The sequence below is a fragment of the Stegastes partitus genome, unplaced genomic scaffold, assembly GCF_000690725.1.
Source record: "Stegastes partitus isolate 25-593 unplaced genomic scaffold, Stegastes_partitus-1.0.2 Scaffold206, whole genome shotgun sequence".
In the NCBI taxonomy this organism is placed as follows: domain Eukaryota; kingdom Metazoa; phylum Chordata; class Actinopteri; family Pomacentridae; genus Stegastes; species Stegastes partitus.
In genome coordinates, this window is record NW_007577937.1 from 530,907 (window position 1) to 550,527 (window position 19,621).

General features: G+C 38.8%; 1 protein-coding gene across 1 annotated transcript in view; it reads left to right on the forward strand.

The window, feature by feature from the left end:
* Positions 1–695: 695 nt before the first annotated feature.
* The window catches only part of wdr27 (WD repeat domain 27), a 52,922-nt gene continuing 33,996 nt past the window's right edge, over positions 696–19,621 (forward strand). The window contains exons 1-13 of the mRNA XM_008280672.1: positions 696–833; positions 1,112–1,253; positions 1,591–1,715; positions 2,008–2,121; positions 2,245–2,296; positions 2,850–2,920; positions 3,011–3,125; positions 3,156–3,161; positions 3,298–3,388; positions 5,247–5,338; positions 5,816–5,880; positions 6,487–6,599; positions 7,582–7,655. Coding sequence (XP_008278894.1) covers positions 696–833; positions 1,112–1,253; positions 1,591–1,715; positions 2,008–2,121; positions 2,245–2,296; positions 2,850–2,920; positions 3,011–3,125; positions 3,156–3,161; positions 3,298–3,388; positions 5,247–5,338; positions 5,816–5,880; positions 6,487–6,599; positions 7,582–7,655 — 1,198 coding nt within the window. The remainder of the gene's footprint in view (positions 834–1,111; positions 1,254–1,590; positions 1,716–2,007; positions 2,122–2,244; positions 2,297–2,849; positions 2,921–3,010; positions 3,126–3,155; positions 3,162–3,297; positions 3,389–5,246; positions 5,339–5,815; positions 5,881–6,486; positions 6,600–7,581; positions 7,656–19,621) is intronic.

Below are 19,621 nucleotides of genomic sequence, written 5' to 3' on the forward strand. Positions count from 1 at the left end.
GTCACTCTCTACTCAATAGATCTTAGTCACATGATGTTTTCCAAAAATGAGAAACCACGTATTCAGCTATTTGTTTCGTGGAGATTTGAAATGTTAGGAAGAAATCTTATTATATGTATAGTACCAATCTATTGGGCTGTTTCACTGATGGCAGTAATGCACACTCGTGAGCAGTAACCGCCATCTTGTGGTGAAACTGAGAGGCAGAAGCATAGCGGCGGTATTAAGACAGAAGTCCCACTCTAACCATATTTCCAAATACCTCTGCGGTCATATGCATCATAGGCAACTTTTTTTTCCAAACGGCTAAATATACTGCTGACGTTTTAACAAGCGCAGTACAAAGACATATCTAAAACAATGTAAGTGTTTATAATGCAAACCCTACAAGATAAACTGTGAGGCAACGTATGTTTAAGTGACCACGGATGGTTTCGTGCTCATTGTGACTCGTCTTCCTGAATAGACGATCTATGATAGCTAAATTTGGTGCGGTGTCCTAGCAACCTGTAGCGTTAGTGCTACTGAAACAAATGCATCGAAGAAACTCGTCCAACATAACCGAACTGATTTAACCTTCTGTTGAGCAGATTTTGGTTAAGAATGATTGCTCAGTCACATTTACCCGGAATTAACTAACGTTATTAACGCTGCCGACGACGCACTACTTAACTAGTGCAACCTGTCAGACAGAGATGATGCTAGAAAAGCTAAGTTTAGCTTGTGACAGACTGCTGTCACACCGGCAGCTCGCATGCTGCCAGTGTTACTGTGGCATACCACTGCACGGCAAGGAGATGCTGATTTACAATAACATGGACGTGCATCAAAAGGTTTGATAAGACAATTTTGAGAGGGGTGTGCTGGAAAAACAACTATTATTTGATTGTTACTGTCATTAGCAAGATACTCTGTTTGCAAGTTGTAGTAAGCTATATGAAGCCTTTTTCTCTTATTTCTTTTTTTAATTGGGATGCATCTTATATATCGTAATATGAGATATTTATACTGGCCTGGAACTTAGTTTGAAATAATGCTTTAGACTCCCACATGAGGTGCAAACAGTTTGAATGAGTTAAAATGCATTTAACTATGTTGTGTTTGTTCACAGCCCCTGCTGCTGGCTGGCCACCATGGAGACATCAGTGCCATGACTTTTGGAAAAGGAAGCAGACCTGTCCTCCTCTGCTCTGCCTCTGCTGATTATATCATTGTTTGGGATGTTGAACTGTGTGCAAAGAGAACCAAAGAGGGTAAAAGAAATAGTTGTGTGTGTCCTCAAGTGTGTGCAATGTACACAGTTTACTCCCCCTGTCTATGTCACACAGTGTTTTTTGAGTGAGTTTTGCTCAAAATCTGAACTCAGTGTTTCTCTCATATGTAATAGTATAATTCCCTTAATTGGTAATGTTGTGGAGCAAGCTTGTTGCACACATGGTGTCCTAGGTTGTACTGTAAGTATAAGCATTTGTGAAAACCTTCCCTAGCCTGCCATCTAGTGAAATATTACAGGATAGGTCACTCGTGTGAAGTGGAGTCACTGAATTCTTAAACTTTGAATATACACAGACTGGTTTAATTTTTCTGCAGGTAAAATTGCATCTGGAACAGTTATAGGGACTTTACTGGGTGAAGTTGTCCATCTTTCATTCTGTTTTTCTGACGAACGAGTGGCTGCATGCTCAGGAACAACTGCATATGTTCTCAGCGCTAAGGTACCACGAGACAAACATTTCACACTTTTGTTTTGTTTATTTTCGTGTCCATACAAATTGGTGAATACATCTAGGCTCAAGGATTGTCTCAGTATATGACATTCTATGGCTCACATGCATTACATATGCTGCACCTAAATACTGTATTGCATTTCTTTGTACTTTGCTCTGATTCATTGAAAGTTTGCCAGACATCTCTGCTTGAAGAAGAATCACATTGTTTCTCTTATGATAGATTAGAAGCTGTGAAAGGTTTTTCTTATTCACGTTTTCCTGATGTTTTTCATGTCAGAAACAGGAAGTGATCTCTACCTTGAACGGCCATCTGGGACCCTTAACTTCAGCAGAGTTCTGTCCCTGGAATAAAGATATCGTTGTCACCACTTCTGAGGACCGCACTTTCAAGGTACTCACATAGGATTCGACCTTTTGATTAAGAGACAAAGATGTGTATTGGTTTACAGAACTAATACCAAGTATTGCACACATTGTGCTTAAGTTTGCAGTGTCTTGCTTTGTCTTTTTTCAGGTTTGGGATTTAAAAACGGAAGCTGTTGTCTACCAGTCATTTGTGCTTTCAGGTAGAATATGACTTTTTGAATCATGTTGGAGGAAATTAGTTTCCCTGTCCACAGGAACTGGCATTCATTTGAGCATGGCACCTAATGGCATTGATCCTCCTTTTTTAATTTGTACAATTTAGTTGATAAATTTACAAGTACTTTTTGAAATGAGCATCTTTTCATATATATGTATCAAATCTTTCAAATCTTAGGCACTGGTAACGTTTAAATAAAAGTGTTCAGTGATTTAAAAAAAAAAATTCAAATGGTATGTTTGGTATAGTGCAGGGGTCTCGAACTCCGGTCCTCGAGGGCCGCAATCCTGCAACTTTTAGATGTTTCCTTCTTCCAACACACCTGATTCAAATGATCAGGATTGTTATCAGGCTTCTGCAGAGCTTGATGCTGAGTTGATTATTTGAATCAGGTGTGTTGGAAGAAGGAAACATCTAAAAGTTGCAGGATTGCGGCCCTCGAGGACCGGAGTTCGAGACCCCTGGTATAGTGACTGCTTTAGAGCAGACAGGTTCCAGCAAAATGATCGAAAACATCAACTTTTTCGGTTCTTTAGCCACTTCCCTGCTTAGCGTGCTCTTCTTGGAGGAGGATAGGCAGCTGATTACCGGCTCAAGTGATGGACAGGTTAGTGACTGAAACACACAGCATTTAAAAGCTCAAAATCCCTGTCAGAGACTGAAATTCTACAGCCTCTATGTTGTCTATATGTTTTAGGTGTGGTGCTTTTCTCTCAGTGTTGACTACAAGTGTCCCCTGGTGACTAAAATGGACCTTCAGAAGATGGAGAAGAGACATCAGATGCACCAAGAGCCTGTGAGCCATCAAGCAGGTGATGTTACAAACAAGCAGTGACAGAGAGGGTGTAGTGCAGGCGGAATAAGAGTGAATTTCAGTTAAAAAAAAAAAATCCTTTCATGAACCATATGTCTGTTTCTGCGACCTGAACAAACAGAGTCACTCAATCACTTTCACATTACTTTTTGGTTATTTTCTTCCAGGAGTTACTGAACAATCAGCTGTGGAGACTTCAAAACCTGTCCTCCAAATGGCTTTATGTGGCTCATTTACAAACACTACTACTGACCAAAAAAGGTAAGTATGAGAGTTTAGCTGGAGGAGCTGCAGAAGTGATAGCCTCATGCTTAAGGCCACATTTCTTAATGCTATCTGACTTCCAGGAACATTTACTTTGAATTTGTAGACCTGCATCAGCTGTTACGAAATGGATGGATGAGTAGATAAGCATGAATCATGTTGTGTTTAAGAACTGTACTTTTCTTCATTCATTAGTTACAAAAAAATCACAAGATGGACTTTATAGTGTCAGCACAGAGACCAGTCTCACTCACTCACTTAGTCTCAAGGGCTCCAAATGGAGTGATGGGTCTTATTATTTGGCTTAATCACAAGGAAGATCTGTTTTACTTCATTTGTGTCAGGGATTCTTAATGTTGAAGCGAGGCATGATACTGTCAGTACTGTAAGCATTCTCAGGGGCTCAGTTTTGTTCATATTTCCACAAAGCACAAATTGCATGTGATCCAGGAAAATATTACGAAAGCAATTCAAATACAGTTGTCATGAAAAGAAAACAAGAAAAAGCTGCATATTTCTGTCATTAGGGCTATATAGATGTTACACTGTCACAAAAGCCTGGAAAAAATTCCTCAACTAAATGGCACATCTTTATGGGCTAATTGCTGCACGTGTCCACACAGTCACACATACACACACACACACACACACACAAAAACATCACAGGGAACTTCACACATCACAGGAAACTGCAGTCTTGTAGCATAAACTGTTTCAGACTGTTAAAACATTTGATGTTATGACAGGAAGCAGGCACTTAAAAAGCACAGACATAACTTTCTTTGTGTTTTGTGGACCACTGGAATGAAATGGACGTTGAATCCTTATGCTTAGAAAAGCATGTGATCTCATAGCAGTGTCTATAACTTCTTTACTCTGAACCCAAACAGAAGCTTTGGAGTAAAAAAAAAAAAAAACATTTACTGCATCATGTCTGTCTGCAGCCATGATTTTACTAGCTTTCATTTGATGGTCTTCAAGAAATAACAGTTTTTTCTCAAGTATGTTATGGGAGAAATATGCAGTAGGCAGAATTACTTGCTTCATACCCCACAGAAGTGACCTATTTTTTTTTTTTTTTACTGTTAAAGTGTATTAATGAGTAGTGTAATAATTCTGGGTATGCCCAAGGAGTAAAAAGTACATCTTAGCATCAAATAGCATGGCACTTCACCTGAATATTTAACATATCATATACTTTTATGTGAGTCTTTGTTTCTTGCACACGTGTCTAACAAATGTGCACTCTGCTAATCCTGTTACTTTAAAGCTACTGTTCCTAGAATGTATAATTCAGGCTTTGGCACCCCCCCAGTGTAAGAGTCAAAAAGATACTATAAAATACAGCAGTGAACACATCTCATTTTTCCACAAACAAAAACGATTACCTGCGGAGAATTTTGAACGATGCGATAATCACATTAAAACTCCACACTTAATGGCTTTAATGGTCTCCATCCTGTTCAGAAGCACACGCTCAGCATGAAGGTAACGATGCACTAAAATGTAGAACTGGTATACTGTAAATTGCCCACAATATCATAACCCCAGCATGTAGCTCAGAGCAGGAAGCTGATTAAAAAAAAACAACAAAAAAAGCAAAGTTCCTTTCAACACTATGTGGCAGTAGTTTCCAGCCTGCTTGGTGTGTGTGCTTTAGACTACATGAAGTCAAAGGAAACTCAAACAAAAAGCTATAGTCTTATGGTGTGCATGCCTTGCCACTCCATCACATCAGTATGTTTTTCTTTAGTATGTGGTTTCGTTGTCTTTCCCCCAAATGATCTGAAAAAGTGCTTTTAAGGGAAATCCTGTAACACTGTTTTTCCATATGTTTCTCTGTGAGCCCCTGCAGAGACAACAGCTGGTTTTGTATTGGAAGCTCCGATGGCCTATATGTAGTGGATTTGGCTACTTCAGAACTTGTAACAGCACTATATTTCAAAGGTAGGCTGCTAGCCGTGTGGTTTCTTTCTTTTTCTTTTTTTCTTTTTTTTTAGAACAGTGATTGATATCAAACTCTAGGAGAATGACATGACTTCCTACAAAAGGCAGTAAAATGCTTACCTTTGCATAAAAGCCGGAATTCAGCAATTGTCCCAATGCTATGCCCATGAACATTTCAGCTTTCTCCTCCGTGTTTCAGCTGTAGCTATATGCCCAAATAAATGGCACTGTGGATGCTTATCTTCACTGGTTGATCTGTTGGTGCCTTGATATATTTTACAAAGATTTCCAGGCAAAGTGACTTTCTTTGCATTGCAAACTTTACCAAGACAGAATTGATTTGTTTATATACATTCTACTGATGTGTTAATAAGGTATATAAATATGTTTGCTCACATTCATGTTCCAAATTCCCCGGATACATATGAACTGGAAACTTGTTGAAGCCAAACACGTGACTGATGTTAATTCTTGTAGATTACCCCAACCTGAGCATCACCATGGCTGGATCATGGTCAGTATCACCAGGGAGCAATAACTCCGTAAGTAATTCCCGTAAAATCGTGATAAACAACATGAAGTCAGCAAATTTCAAGCATTAAGTCACCGAATTGCCCTTTTAACTTCGATAATTCAATTGGCATGTTATGTAATATGGGCTCAGGATACTTGTAATCAATCCCTAATCCTATTTTGCTTTTGTTGCAACTGTAACCACTGAGATCAGTTCTCTCTAAGTAACTGGATTAATGTGGAGTTTTTTCGTTTTCTTTCCAAGTGTGATTTTACTGTCTTGGGTGCTGCTATGCTTAAACCTTGGTGGTTTTGTAATGCTGCTATTAGCACTTTATGCTTTCACAATCCATCCAAGGATTATGTTGGGGTTTTTTTCAGATTTTTCTTCAAGATATATTATTTATAAGATAGGATTTTTATTTTTTTTTTAAACAAGATTTGACGGTGTGTTTGTTAAGGAAAGTGATATCTTTCTGTTGCTACAGAGAAGCAATTATACGCTGTAGTGAAGCATAAAAATGTAACATTCTGACTAGCAACAGTGTCTGTTTTCCTGAACGTTAACCAACAAGTGTTTCTTTTTTCTTTTTTTTCATCATTTTTTGGTACTAAATGAATTATCTGTCACACAGATGGTGGTTTTAGTGAGCGCTTTGTTTACTCCAAATGTTGTCCTGCTGGAGTTGCATCTGTGTGACCTCGGGAGGATCCGGACTTGTGGTGAAGGCTTTTCGGTGTTCCCAAGGTAAATCCTGAGTTATATTCGGTGATCATATAGTGTTGTGGCCTTGTTTTTGTAACAAATCAACTGTATGTGTAGAAAGCCAGTGTCTTCCTTAGGGAAGCTTTGGCTGGCAGAGAGAGGCTGGAAACGAGGCATTCCTATAGTAATGTGTATCTCAGCTGCTTGTACTGTAACTCATATTCTATTATTCTATCATGTCTTTATTTAGGACCAATAGTGCGTCCCATATGTCGAAACCGTCTGCAAATGACAAAAAAAATAAGAGCAAACAACAGCTTTTCTGTTGCTCACGTAATCATATGGTGGAAGCCAGGAACTTCTCTGCTCTATAACTGCCTGAATGTTGTGAATATTTTTTTATATGTCTTAACTTTTAAATGTGCATAGGTTTTCATAAAACTGTCTGTATTGGATGCACTCCTTAATCCAGAGAATTATACTTATTACCCTCACTATAACATTGCTTCATAAATGCCAAAACTTTTAAATCGTCCTCTGGGGAAGAAACAAAATTCATTCAGGTATTACCTGTGCCTCCATAAATGATTATTTTGCAAAGTCCAGCAGCACCAGTAAGTGCTAATTTCATCATCTTTATACGCTTTTCTACTTAAAAATTTGCAATTTATGAGCCAAAGAACAATCATGTCAGCTTGTTACAACTTGCAAAAACAATAAACTTGTAGACTTGTGTTAGTTACTCTCAGGTACTGGTCATCTGACCTCACCAGCAGTACAACACATGAGTGTGGCCTGTTTTCCAGTTGGCCTGCTGCCTGTAATGCCTTCTGACTCTGACATTTCCATATTAACTTGCTCTAATATAACCATTCATGCCACCATCTGGTTTTTCATGAGTCAACAATATCATGGTACTGAGAATTAGAAGGACTAATAATCCATAACGGTGGAGGTGGAAAATGCTGTGCTCCTTCATTTCCAGTAACTCTTTTCCCCCATTTCACCCCTCCCTTGTTTTCAGTGCTCCTCCACTGCTCGACTCTCCTCTCAGTGCTGAAATAAAGAAGAAGGAACCCAACCATCCTAAAAAGAAAGGTCAGCATCTCTGTAGCTGTCTGAACACTCACTCACTCACCTCTCACCTACGCTCATTCACGTATAATAAAAAGGGAGCTACTGCTGTTTGATGACTTTGGGTTTTAAAAGTATGACCCATTATATAGTTCACCTCATGAATGGCTCGTTGTCTGTTTTTCTTGGCCACAGATGGTTCTCTTAAATCGTACTTGTAGGTTTATAAAAAGTCTGTTTGGCTATTACAAGAGCTGCTAAAAACATCCTCATTAACTGTAAGTACAGTGCACATGTAAAATTCTGTCCTTTGCATTGTGCTGAGTGTGGATGCGTTTATTATTACATTCCCTTCCGTTTTCATTTCCAACGTTAACAGGTTTTTGCATCAGTGAAAGTGTGAAACATTTCGGGTGATTCTCTCACATTAACCCACTTTTCTTCTATGCTTGCTGCTTGCATTCACTGGTAAAGTGAGCCGTTTTGTGTTTCTTTGGTGTATCATTAGGACCTGGCAGCTTGAAACTATTCTGCTGGAGACCTACAGTATACTGAGGTTTACATGTTGCTCTTACAGAGAGTTAGTGCTGAGAAAGCCAGTATTAGCTGGGCTCCCCACAGCTGGAGTTAAGGGATTTGCCAGTGCCAGACTATGTAGGGGATCTTCGAGGAAGTCTAGCAGTGCCGTGTGACTGCAACGTCAGACCAAAAACCACAAACATTTACGGACTCACCCACCATGCTGCCCCCATGCATCTCTGTACTCTTAAAGATATCTGCAGTATTGTATACAAATTACACCATAAACCTCTGAGACTCCTGGAAAGGAAACTGTTCTTCCATTGTAAGTCTGGCACGAGTCTGAAGCAGCCTTTTTTTTTTTTTTTTTTAAAGAGCTGTGAGTGCCGATTAGATATCTGTTGTCATGTCAAATTGCTATGTAACATAATCATGAAAGGAACCAGGACTGTTGGCTCTTGAGATGATGATAATCAGCTGCCATTACTTTTTGTATGATGTATAGTATAATTCCTGGGTCTTGCTGCCTGGATTAAGTTGGTATTCAGTAAGGATTACTAAAACAGCAGTTAGCACTGAATAATCCTGACTGCATATTCAGAACTCACTTTGAACCCTTTCCCCAATAACACCAAACATGAAAATACAGATAAACTAGTTTATTAACATTTCTTTGTCGGGAACATATAAATGTACTGGAAGTTAAGGGTACTGTAATTTCCCCTAATTTCTACAAAAAAGACATGATTTCAAAAGAGGAGACAGCCTTAGATTCTTAGTCATCAGTAATATCAACTGAATGACTGCTGCAAGACATCATTTTACTTTGACGGGATATAGTTCAGAAAGCATCAAAATCAGTTTTATTTTTCAGAGCTTTTTAAGGTCGGATGACTTGAGAAAACAATCTGTGAGGGACAAGAAATGTTGAGGGTTTAGTATGACTCACCAGATGTAGATTTCATATGGCTTTCTCTTCCCCTTCTGCTATCTGTGTGTTGCCACTGTCAAAATGCCCTTCACTATAGAAAGCAAAAGCAACAACCTCAAAGTTAGCAACCAGTACGCTGAGAATGTCAAGCTCTGCTGAAGAGTTGGATTATACAAATCTTGCTTTGTTTGGTGAGTTTTCCATTTTAATGACAATGCTCGCCTACTTGCTTGCAAACGTCCCAACAAAACAGTACCCCACCACTATTTTGCAGGGGCACCTTCACTACATCCTGGGCTTTGCACCGATTGTGATTGGTTTAAAGAGATACAAATGCGGCAAAGCGTTTTTGCTCTTCTGGCAGAACAATCATGACGTCTAGCCAGAGCATTATCCAGCACTGATACAGCTCTGTGGAGATAGTTCTATCTATGCAAGACTAATTAAGTCCTGACTAGTCCAGTCTGAATGAAAGAGGGAAGTCTCTCACGCTTTTAAGTATCGTTAAAGTTGGCACTGTTTACAGTAGCTTCAATATTGTTCTGTGCACCTAATAAACATCCAGTTCTCTGTTTATTGGACACTGTACTAGTAATACAGTGGTGCATTATTTGCCCCCTTTGTGCATTTTCCCTTTACTGTGCTACATATATGTTCCAGATGGTCAGCATATGGTTCAGACACCATTTCTATTGCTGTTAACATGCACCAGAACTGTTGCATTAACATGCAATCTGTATCCAAATAGCTTTTTTTGGATAAAGGAAAATGTGTTTTAATACAAGGTACGAATGCGCACAGAGCACATGAGGATCAGAATTNTTGCAGGATTGCGGCCCTCGAGGACCGGAGTTCGAGACCCCTGGTATAGTGACTGCTTTAGAGCAGACAGGTTCCAGCAAAATGATCGAAAACATCAACTTTTTCGGTTCTTTAGCCACTTCCCTGCTTAGCGTGCTCTTCTTGGAGGAGGATAGGCAGCTGATTACCGGCTCAAGTGATGGACAGGTTAGTGACTGAAACACACAGCGTTTAAAAGCTCAAAATCCCTGTCAGAGACTGAAATTCTACAGCCTCTATGTTGTCTATATGTTTTAGGTGTGGTGCTTTTCTCTCAGTGTTGACTACAAGTGTCCCCTGGTGACTAAAATGGACCTTCAGAAGATGGAGAAGAGACATCAGATGCACCAAGAGCCTGTGAGCCATCAAGCAGGTGATGTTACAAACAAGCAGTGACAGAGAGGGTGTAGTGCAGGCGGAATAAGAGTGAATTTCAGTTAAAAAAAAAAAATCCTTTCATGAACCATATGTCTGTTTCTGCGACCTGCACAAACAGAGTCACTCAATCACTTTCACATTACTTTTTGGTTATTTTCTTCCAGGAGTTACTGAACAATCAGCTGTGGAGACTTCAAAACCTGTCCTCCAAATGGCTTTATGTGGCTCATTTACAAACACTACTACTGACCAAAAAAGGTAAGTATGAGAGTTTAGCTGGAGGAGCTGCAGAAGTGATAGCCTCATGCTTAAGGCCACATTTTTTAATGCTGTCTGACTTCCAGGAACATTTACTTTGAATTTGTAGACCTGCATCAGCTGTTACGAAATGGATGGATGAGTAGATAAGCATGAATCATGTTGTGTTTAAGAACTGTGCTTTACTTCATTCATTAGTTACAAAAAAATCACAAGATGGACTTTATAGTGTCAGCACAGAGACCAGTCTCACTCACTCACTTAGTCTCAAGGGCTCCAAATGGAGTGATGGGTCTTATTATTTGGCTTAACCACAAGGAAGATCTGTTTTACTTCATTTGTGTCAGGGATTCTTAATGTTGAAGCGAGGCATGATACTGTCAGTACTGTAAGCATTCTCAGGGGCTCAGTTTTGTTCATATTTCCACAAAGCACAAATTGCATGTGATCCAGGAAAATATTACGAAAGCAATTCAAATACAGTTGTCATGAAAAGAAAACAAGAAAAAGCTGCATATTTCTGTCATTAGGGCTATATAGATGTTACACTGTCACAAAAGCCTGGAAAAAATTCCTCAACTAAATGGCACATCTTTATGGGCTAATTGCTGCACGTGTCCACACAGTCACACATACACACACACACACACACACACAAAAACATCACAGGGAACTTCACACATCACAGGAAACTGCAGTCTTGTAGCATAAACTGTTTCAGACTGTTAAAACATTTGATGTTATGACAGGAAGCAGGCACTTAAAAAGCACAGACATAACTTTCTTTGTGTTTTGTGGACCACTGGAATGAAATGGACGTTGAATCCTTATGCTTAGAAAAGCATGTGATCTCATAGCAGTGTCTATAACTTCTTTACTCTGAACCCAAACAGAAGCTTTGGAGTAAAAAAAAAAAAAAACATTTACTGCATCATGTCTGTCTGCAGCCATGATTTTACTAGCTTTCATTTGATGGTCTTCAAGAAATAACAGTTTTTTCTCAAGTATGTTATGGGAGAAATATGCAGTAGGCAGAATTACTTGCTTCATACCCCACAGAAGTGACCTATTTTTTTTTTTTTTTACTGTTAAAGTGTATTAATGAGTAGTGTAATAATTCTGGGTATGCCCAAGGAGTAAAAAGTACATCTTAGCATCAAATAGCATGGCACTTCACCTGAATATTTAACATATCATATACTTTTATGTGAGTCTTTGTTTCTTGCACACGTGTCTAACAAATGTGCACTCTGCTAATCCTGTTACTTTAAAGCTACTGTTCCTAGAATGTATAATTCAGGCTTTGGCACCCCCCCAGTGTAAGAGTCAAAAAGATACTATAAAATACAGCAGTGAACACATCTCATTTTTCCACAAACAAAAACGATTACCTGCGGAGAATTTTGAACGATGCGATAATCACATTAAAACTCCACACTTAATGGCTTTAATGGTCTCCATCCTGTTCAGAAGCACACGCTCAGCATGAAGGTAACGATGCACTAAAATGTAGAACTGGTATACTGTAAATTGCCCACAATATCATAACCCCAGCATGTAGCTCAGAGCAGGAAGCTGATTAAAAAAAAACAACAAAAAAAGCAAAGTTCCTTTCAACACTATGTGGCAGTAGTTTCCAGCCTGCTTGGTGTGTGTGCTTTAGACTACATGAAGTCAAAGGAAACTCAAACAAAAAGCTATAGTCTTATGGTGTGCATGCCTTGCCACTCCATCACATCAGTATGTTTTTCTTTAGTATGTGGTTTCGTTGTCTTTCCCCCAAATGATCTGAAAAAGTGCTTTTAAGGGAAATCCTGTAACACTGTTTTTCCATATGTTTCTCTGTGAGCCCCTGCAGAGACAACAGCTGGTTTTGTATTGGAAGCTCCGATGGCCTATATGTAGTGGATTTGGCTACTTCAGAACTTGTAACAGCACTATATTTCAAAGGTAGGCTGCTAGCCGTGTGGTTTCTTTCTTTTTCTTTTTTTCTTTTTTTTTAGAACAGTGATTGATATCAAACTCTAGGAGAATGACATGACTTCCTACAAAAGGCAGTAAAATGCTTACCTTTGCATAAAAGCCGGAATTCAGCAATTGTCCCAATGCTATGCCCATGAACATTTCAGCTTTCTCCTCCGTGTTTCAGCTGTAGCTATATGCCCAAATAAATGGCACTGTGGATGCTTATCTTCACTGGTTGATCTGTTGGTGCCTTGATATATTTTACAAAGATTTCCAGGCAAAGTGACTTTCTTTGCATTGCAAACTTTACCAAGACAGAATTGATTTGTTTATATACATTCTACTGATGTGTTAATAAGGTATATAAATATGTTTGCTCACATTCATGTTCCAAATTCCCCGGATACATATGAACTGGAAACTTGTTGAAGCCAAACACGTGACTGATGTTAATTCTTGTAGATTACCCCAACCTGAGCATCACCATGGCTGGATCATGGTCAGTATCACCAGGGAGCAATAACTCCGTAAGTAATTCCCGTAAAATCGTGATAAACAACATGAAGTCAGCAAATTTCAAGCATTAAGTCACCGAATTGCCCTTTTAACTTCGATAATTCAATTGGCATGTTATGTAATATGGGCTCAGGATACTTGTAATCAATCCCTAATCCTATTTTGCTTTTGTTGCAACTGTAACCACTGAGATCAGTTCTCTCTAAGTAACTGGATTAATGTGGAGTTTTTTCGTTTTCTTTCCAAGTGTGATTTTACTGTCTTGGGTGCTGCTATGCTTAAACCTTGGTGGTTTTGTAATGCTGCTATTAGCACTTTATGCTTTCACAATCCATCCAAGGATTATGTTGGGGTTTTTTTCAGATTTTTCTTCAAGATATATTATTTATAAGATAGGATTTTTATTTTTTTTTTAAACAAGATTTGACGGTGTGTTTGTTAAGGAAAGTGATATCTTTCTGTTGCTACAGAGAAGCAATTATACGCTGTAGTGAAGCATAAAAATGTAACATTCTGACTAGCAACAGTGTCTGTTTTCCTGAACGTTAACCAACAAGTGTTTCTTTTTTCTTTTTTTTCATCATTTTTTGGTACTAAATGAATTATCTGTCACACAGATGGTGGTTTTAGTGAGCGCTTTGTTTACTCCAAATGTTGTCCTGCTGGAGTTGCATCTGTGTGACCTCGGGAGGATCCGGACTTGTGGTGAAGGCTTTTCGGTGTTCCCAAGGTAAATCCTGAGTTATATTCGGTGATCATATAGTGTTGTGGCCTTGTTTTTGTAACAAATCAACTGTATGTGTAGAAAGCCAGTGTCTTCCTTAGGGAAGCTTTGGCTGGCAGAGAGAGGCTGGAAACGAGGCATTCCTATAGTAATGTGTATCTCAGCTGCTTGTACTGTAACTCATATTCTATTATTCTATCATGTCTTTATTTAGGACCAATAGTGCGTCCCATATGTCGAAACCGTCTGCAAATGACAAAAAAAATAAGAGCAAACAACAGCTTTTCTGTTGCTCACGTAATCATATGGTGGAAGCCAGGAACTTCTCTGCTCTATAACTGCCTGAATGTTGTGAATATTTTTTTATATGTCTTAACTTTTAAATGTGCATAGGTTTTCATAAAACTGTCTGTATTGGATGCACTCCTTAATCCAGAGAATTATACTTATTACCCTCACTATAACATTGCTTCATAAATGCCAAAACTTTTAAATCGTCCTCTGGGGAAGAAACAAAATTCATTCAGGTATTACCTGTGCCTCCATAAATGATTATTTTGCAAAGTCCAGCAGCACCAGTAAGTGCTAATTTCATCATCTTTATACGCTTTTCTACTTAAAAATTTGCAATTTATGAGCCAAAGAACAATCATGTCAGCTTGTTACAACTTGCAAAAACAATAAACTTGTAGACTTGTGTTAGTTACTCTCAGGTACTGGTCATCTGACCTCACCAGCAGTACAACACATGAGTGTGGCCTGTTTTCCAGTTGGCCTGCTGCCTGTAATGCCTTCTGACTCTGACATTTCCATATTAACTTGCTCTAATATAACCATTCATGCCACCATCTGGTTTTTCATGAGTCAACAATATCATGGTACTGAGAATTAGAAGGACTAATAATCCATAACGGTGGAGGTGGAAAATGCTGTGCTCCTTCATTTCCAGTAACTCTTTTCCCCCATTTCACCCCTCCCTTGTTTTCAGTGCTCCTCCACTGCTCGACTCTCCTCTCAGTGCTGAAATAAAGAAGAAGGAACCCAACCATCCTAAAAAGAAAGGTCAGCATCTCTGTAGCTGTCTGAACACTCACTCACTCACCTCTCACCTACGCTCATTCACGTATAATAAAAAGGGAGCTACTGCTGTTTGATGACTTTGGGTTTTAAAAGTATGACCCATTATATAGTTCACCTCATGAATGGCTCGTTGTCTGTTTTTCTTGGCCACAGATGGTTCTCTTAAATCGTACTTGTAGGTTTATAAAAAGTCTGTTTGGCTATTACAAGAGCTGCTAAAAACATCCTCATTAACTGTAAGTACAGTGCACATGTAAAATTCTGTCCTTTGCATTGTGCTGAGTGTGGATGCGTTTATTATTACATTCCCTTCCGTTTTCATTTCCAACGTTAACAGGTTTTTGCATCAGTGAAAGTGTGAAACATTTCGGGTGATTCTCTCACATTAACCCACTTTTCTTCTATGCTTGCTGCTTGCATTCACTGGTAAAGTGAGCCGTTTTGTGTTTCTTTGGTGTATCATTAGGACCTGGCAGCTTGAAACTATTCTGCTGGAGACCTACAGTATACTGAGGTTTACATGTTGCTCTTACAGAGAGTTAGTGCTGAGAAAGCCAGTATTAGCTGGGCTCCCCACAGCTGGAGTTAAGGGATTTGCCAGTGCCAGACTATGTAGGGGATCTTCGAGGAAGTCTAGCAGTGCCGTGTGACTGCAACGTCAGACCAAAAACCACAAACATTTACGGACTCACCCACCATGCTGCCCCCATGCATCTCTGTACTCTTAAAGATATCTGCAGTATTGTATACAAATTACACCATAAACCTCTGAGACTCCTGGAAAGGAAAATGTTCTTCCATTGTAAGTCTGGCACGAGTCTGAAGCAGCCTTTTTTTTTTTTTTTTTTAAAGAGCTGTGAGTGCCGATTAGATATCTGTTGTCATGTCAAATTGCTATGTAACATAATCATGAAAGGAACCAGGACTGTTGGCTCTTGAGATGATGATAATCAGCTGCCATTACTTTTTGTATGATGTATAGTATAATTCCTGGGTCTTGCTGCCTGGATTAAGTTGGTATTCAGTAAGGATTACTAAAACAGCAGTTAGCACTGAATAATCCTGACTGCATATTCAGAACTCACTTTGAACCCTTTCCCCAATAACACCAAACATGAAAATACAGATAAACTAGTTTATTAACATTTCTTTGTCGGGAACATATAAATGTACTGGAAGTTAAGGGTACTGTAATTTCCCCTAATTTCTACAAAAAAGACATGATTTCAAAAGAGGAGACAGCCTTAGATTCTTAGTCATCAGTAATATCAACTGAATGACTGCTGCAAGACATCATTTTACTTCGACGTGATATAGATCAGAAAGCATCAATATCAGTTTTATTTTTCAGAGCTTTTTAAGGTAGGATGACTTGAGAAAACAATCTGTGAGGGACAAGAAATGTTGAGGGTTTAGCATGACTCACCAGATGTAGATTTCATATGGCTTTCTCTTCCCATTCTGCTATCTGTGTGTTGCCACTGTCAAAATGCCCTTCACTATAGAAAGCAAAAGCAACAACCTCAAAGTTAGCAACCAGTACGCTGAGAATGTCAAGCTCTGCTGAAGAGTTGGATTATACAAATCTTGCTTTGTTTGGTGAGTTTTCCATTTTAATGACAATGCTCGCCTACTTGCTTGCAAACGTCCCAACAAAACAGTACCCCACCACTATTTTGCAGGGGCACCTTCACTACATCCTGGGCTTTGCACCGATTGTGATTGGTTTAAAGAGATACAAATGCGGCAAAGCGTTTTTGCTCTTCTGGCAGAACAATCATGACGTCTAGCCAGAGCATTATCCAGCACTGATACAGCTCTGTGGAGATAGTTCTATCTATGCAAGACTAATTAAGTCCTGACTAGTCCAGTCTGAATGAAAGAGGGAAGTCTCTCACGCTTTTAAGTATCGTTAAAGTTGGCACTGTTTACAGTAGCTTCAATATTGTTCTGTGCACCTAATAAACATCCAGTTCTCTGTTTATTGGACACTGTACTAGTAATACAGTGGTGCATTATTTGCCCCCTTTGTGCATTTTCCCTTTACTGTGCTACATATATGTTCCAGATGGTCAGCATATGGTTCAGACACCATTTCTATTGCTGTTAACATGCACCAGAACTGTTGCATTAACATGCAATCTGTATCCAAATAACTTTTTTTGGATAAAGGAAAATGTGTTTTAATACAAGGTACGAATGCGCACAGAGCACATGAGGATCAGAATTTAATCACATCAGCCGTACCACATATGGAGGTGGTCAGGCTTGTACTTTGTTCAGATCACAGCCAAGCATGAATGCAATCCTTATAGTAGTGATCACTACTGAGGAAAAAACAGGTCAACAGGTCATCTAACTCTGCTTTTTACTGTTAACACAAAGAAGCCTTGCAAAAGCTGCAAGTTGTAGTCGTAGTAGTATCAAATTGAGATCATTTTAATACAATGCAAATGAAACACTCCATGGAACAGATGTCATTATCCAGATAATGTTTCCAGATACAGATCACATGACAATACCATGAGTAACCCAGTGGGCCTTACTATGGCTCCATGTTTGTAACTCCTGTCATCCTACAGCCTCTGTGCTACTGCTGCCTTTTTACTTCTACTCTCACTCCTTTCTACTCCTGTGTGCTCCACTTTTCACGGGTCAGTAAAGCAATAACTCATACCACAGACTCTGGTCATAGCCAAAATATCTGTAATATATATATAGATATGTATATACTCTACCTGCCAGGGTTTATACGTTTTTAGACGCTTGAATTATTTTGAATTTTTCTTGGGTTGCGTTCAACTAACTCAGAGGGAGGTCTGAGTTATGCCACTTACTGCTTTCTGACTCTGAACAAAAGTTAGTGGAGTAGAGTTTTTGAAAAAATCTCATGTCATATAATCCCAGGAACCAAATAAGCAATACACATTTTAAGTTGTTAATGCTAACAACCACGTATGATTTCTGGTCCCACAGGTGCAAACCCTAACACCTTGTGCACTCTGTGATTGCAGACAATACCTCATTATTACAATAATGGTTTTGCTGTTTTGGCTGTTGCATTAGAAACTAAACGCGCTGGTGTTTTGAGGTAGAATGAAGGATTTCAATGTTATGAAACATTTTTGAATAATTTTTGTCGTTAGGCTAAATCTCACATAATGAGAGCTATAAAAGGAGCACAGAGCAAACTGCTGTGACTTTACGCAGATATGACTCGACTTGGAAATTTGTCTGAAAGTCTCACTTTGCTTCAAATAGCGTCTGGTGTAAAGTCAGCGTAAATTATGAGATTTTTACTGCCCCATAAAACTAAATGACCATTATATATCAGCAGGGGGTCAATAGGGCTGTGGAGCAATGCCAGGTGATTGCGTCGTCAGGTAATTAGATCTTTGGCCCAAAATGCTTAGTTTTCTGCATAGAGTCTGTTCTGGATCAAAATCTACATGAAAGTGACCATTGTCACAAGACAAGTTCTCAAGGTCATTGCTAATAGAAACTATAAAGTACTACTTTAACCTCTGTTAAATATCAAGTTCACTGAAGCTTTTTCATTTGCTCTGTAAACATCTGGTAGAAAAAGAATCTTAAAGGGGAAAAAATAGGAACTAAACAAGACAAAAGGACAGAAATAGGAATATTGCTTTTATAGAAACACAGCATGCATAGCTCTCTTTGGGAATGAGCAGATCGACAGAACAACACATACCTAGGATGTATCTCAAATTTAAATTCAAAATCCAACTGATGTCAAACATACTTTGCAGGAAAATGACCTTCAAGCTAAAGCTTGTAGTGAATGCTGGCTCGACTGATCAAAGATGAAAAGCACTCCCAGATAAGAGGAGACTGACAGGAGATCCAGATGTGTTTCTTTTGTTTTTGACTGGGTGGTTTTACTCTTTTAAATATCTTTATTATTGCGTTCTGACTTTGCCAACACTGTATTGTACAAGAGCCTTAAAAGTACTGATTTATAGGCAGTTGGTTAACAGTGCAAGTTTGATACATTTTAAGATATATAGTCAGATTAAAACTACTGACTTGTGTGCCATCTGTTGCCAGCTTCACTGTAAGATAGCAGTGTTTTTTTGATTTCTTCTCAGGTTCACCTGACATCACTCAAAATGATGAATTTTTTTACATCAGTCACATTGATGTGTTCACAGCACATCAGTCAGGATCCAACAGCAGCTCCCATCAGTCTGTGGTTTTCATGTTTAATAGTAATTTGTCACTAACCTGCAAGACTTTGCAAAATAAGGTACTGTCAGTTTATTATGTGTTAAATTGCATGGAAAGAGCTCAAACACATTTACTATTTTGTAGTTTTGTCTGCTCACTAAATTAATTGACTAATTAATGTTAATTAATTAGTAGTAATCCTAGACAAATAGACTTCACAGGGTAATTTCTGGTTTGATAATGAACTAGTGTTGAGTTGCAGTCGAGGCTTTAGACTAAATCTGTATATATTTTTTTTCTGATGCAACTTAAGTTGCCACTCTGAGATTATGTGACTTCTTCTTACTTCGCCTGTGTTTGACAGGAGAATAGTTTTTGGAAAGCCTCACACGTTTTAATGGCTATGGAAAAAGTGAGCTCATTGTAATATAGTAAAGGCACTGACAGCGAACAGGGAGCAGAATGAACCATCCCACAGTTTGTGGCTGATGCACTTAATACTCACAGCACAGAGTGGTCACCCAGTAATCTAAAGTCCTCCTTTTCCAGTATAACCCATGAAACTCACTCCAATATAATAAGGAGTTACAT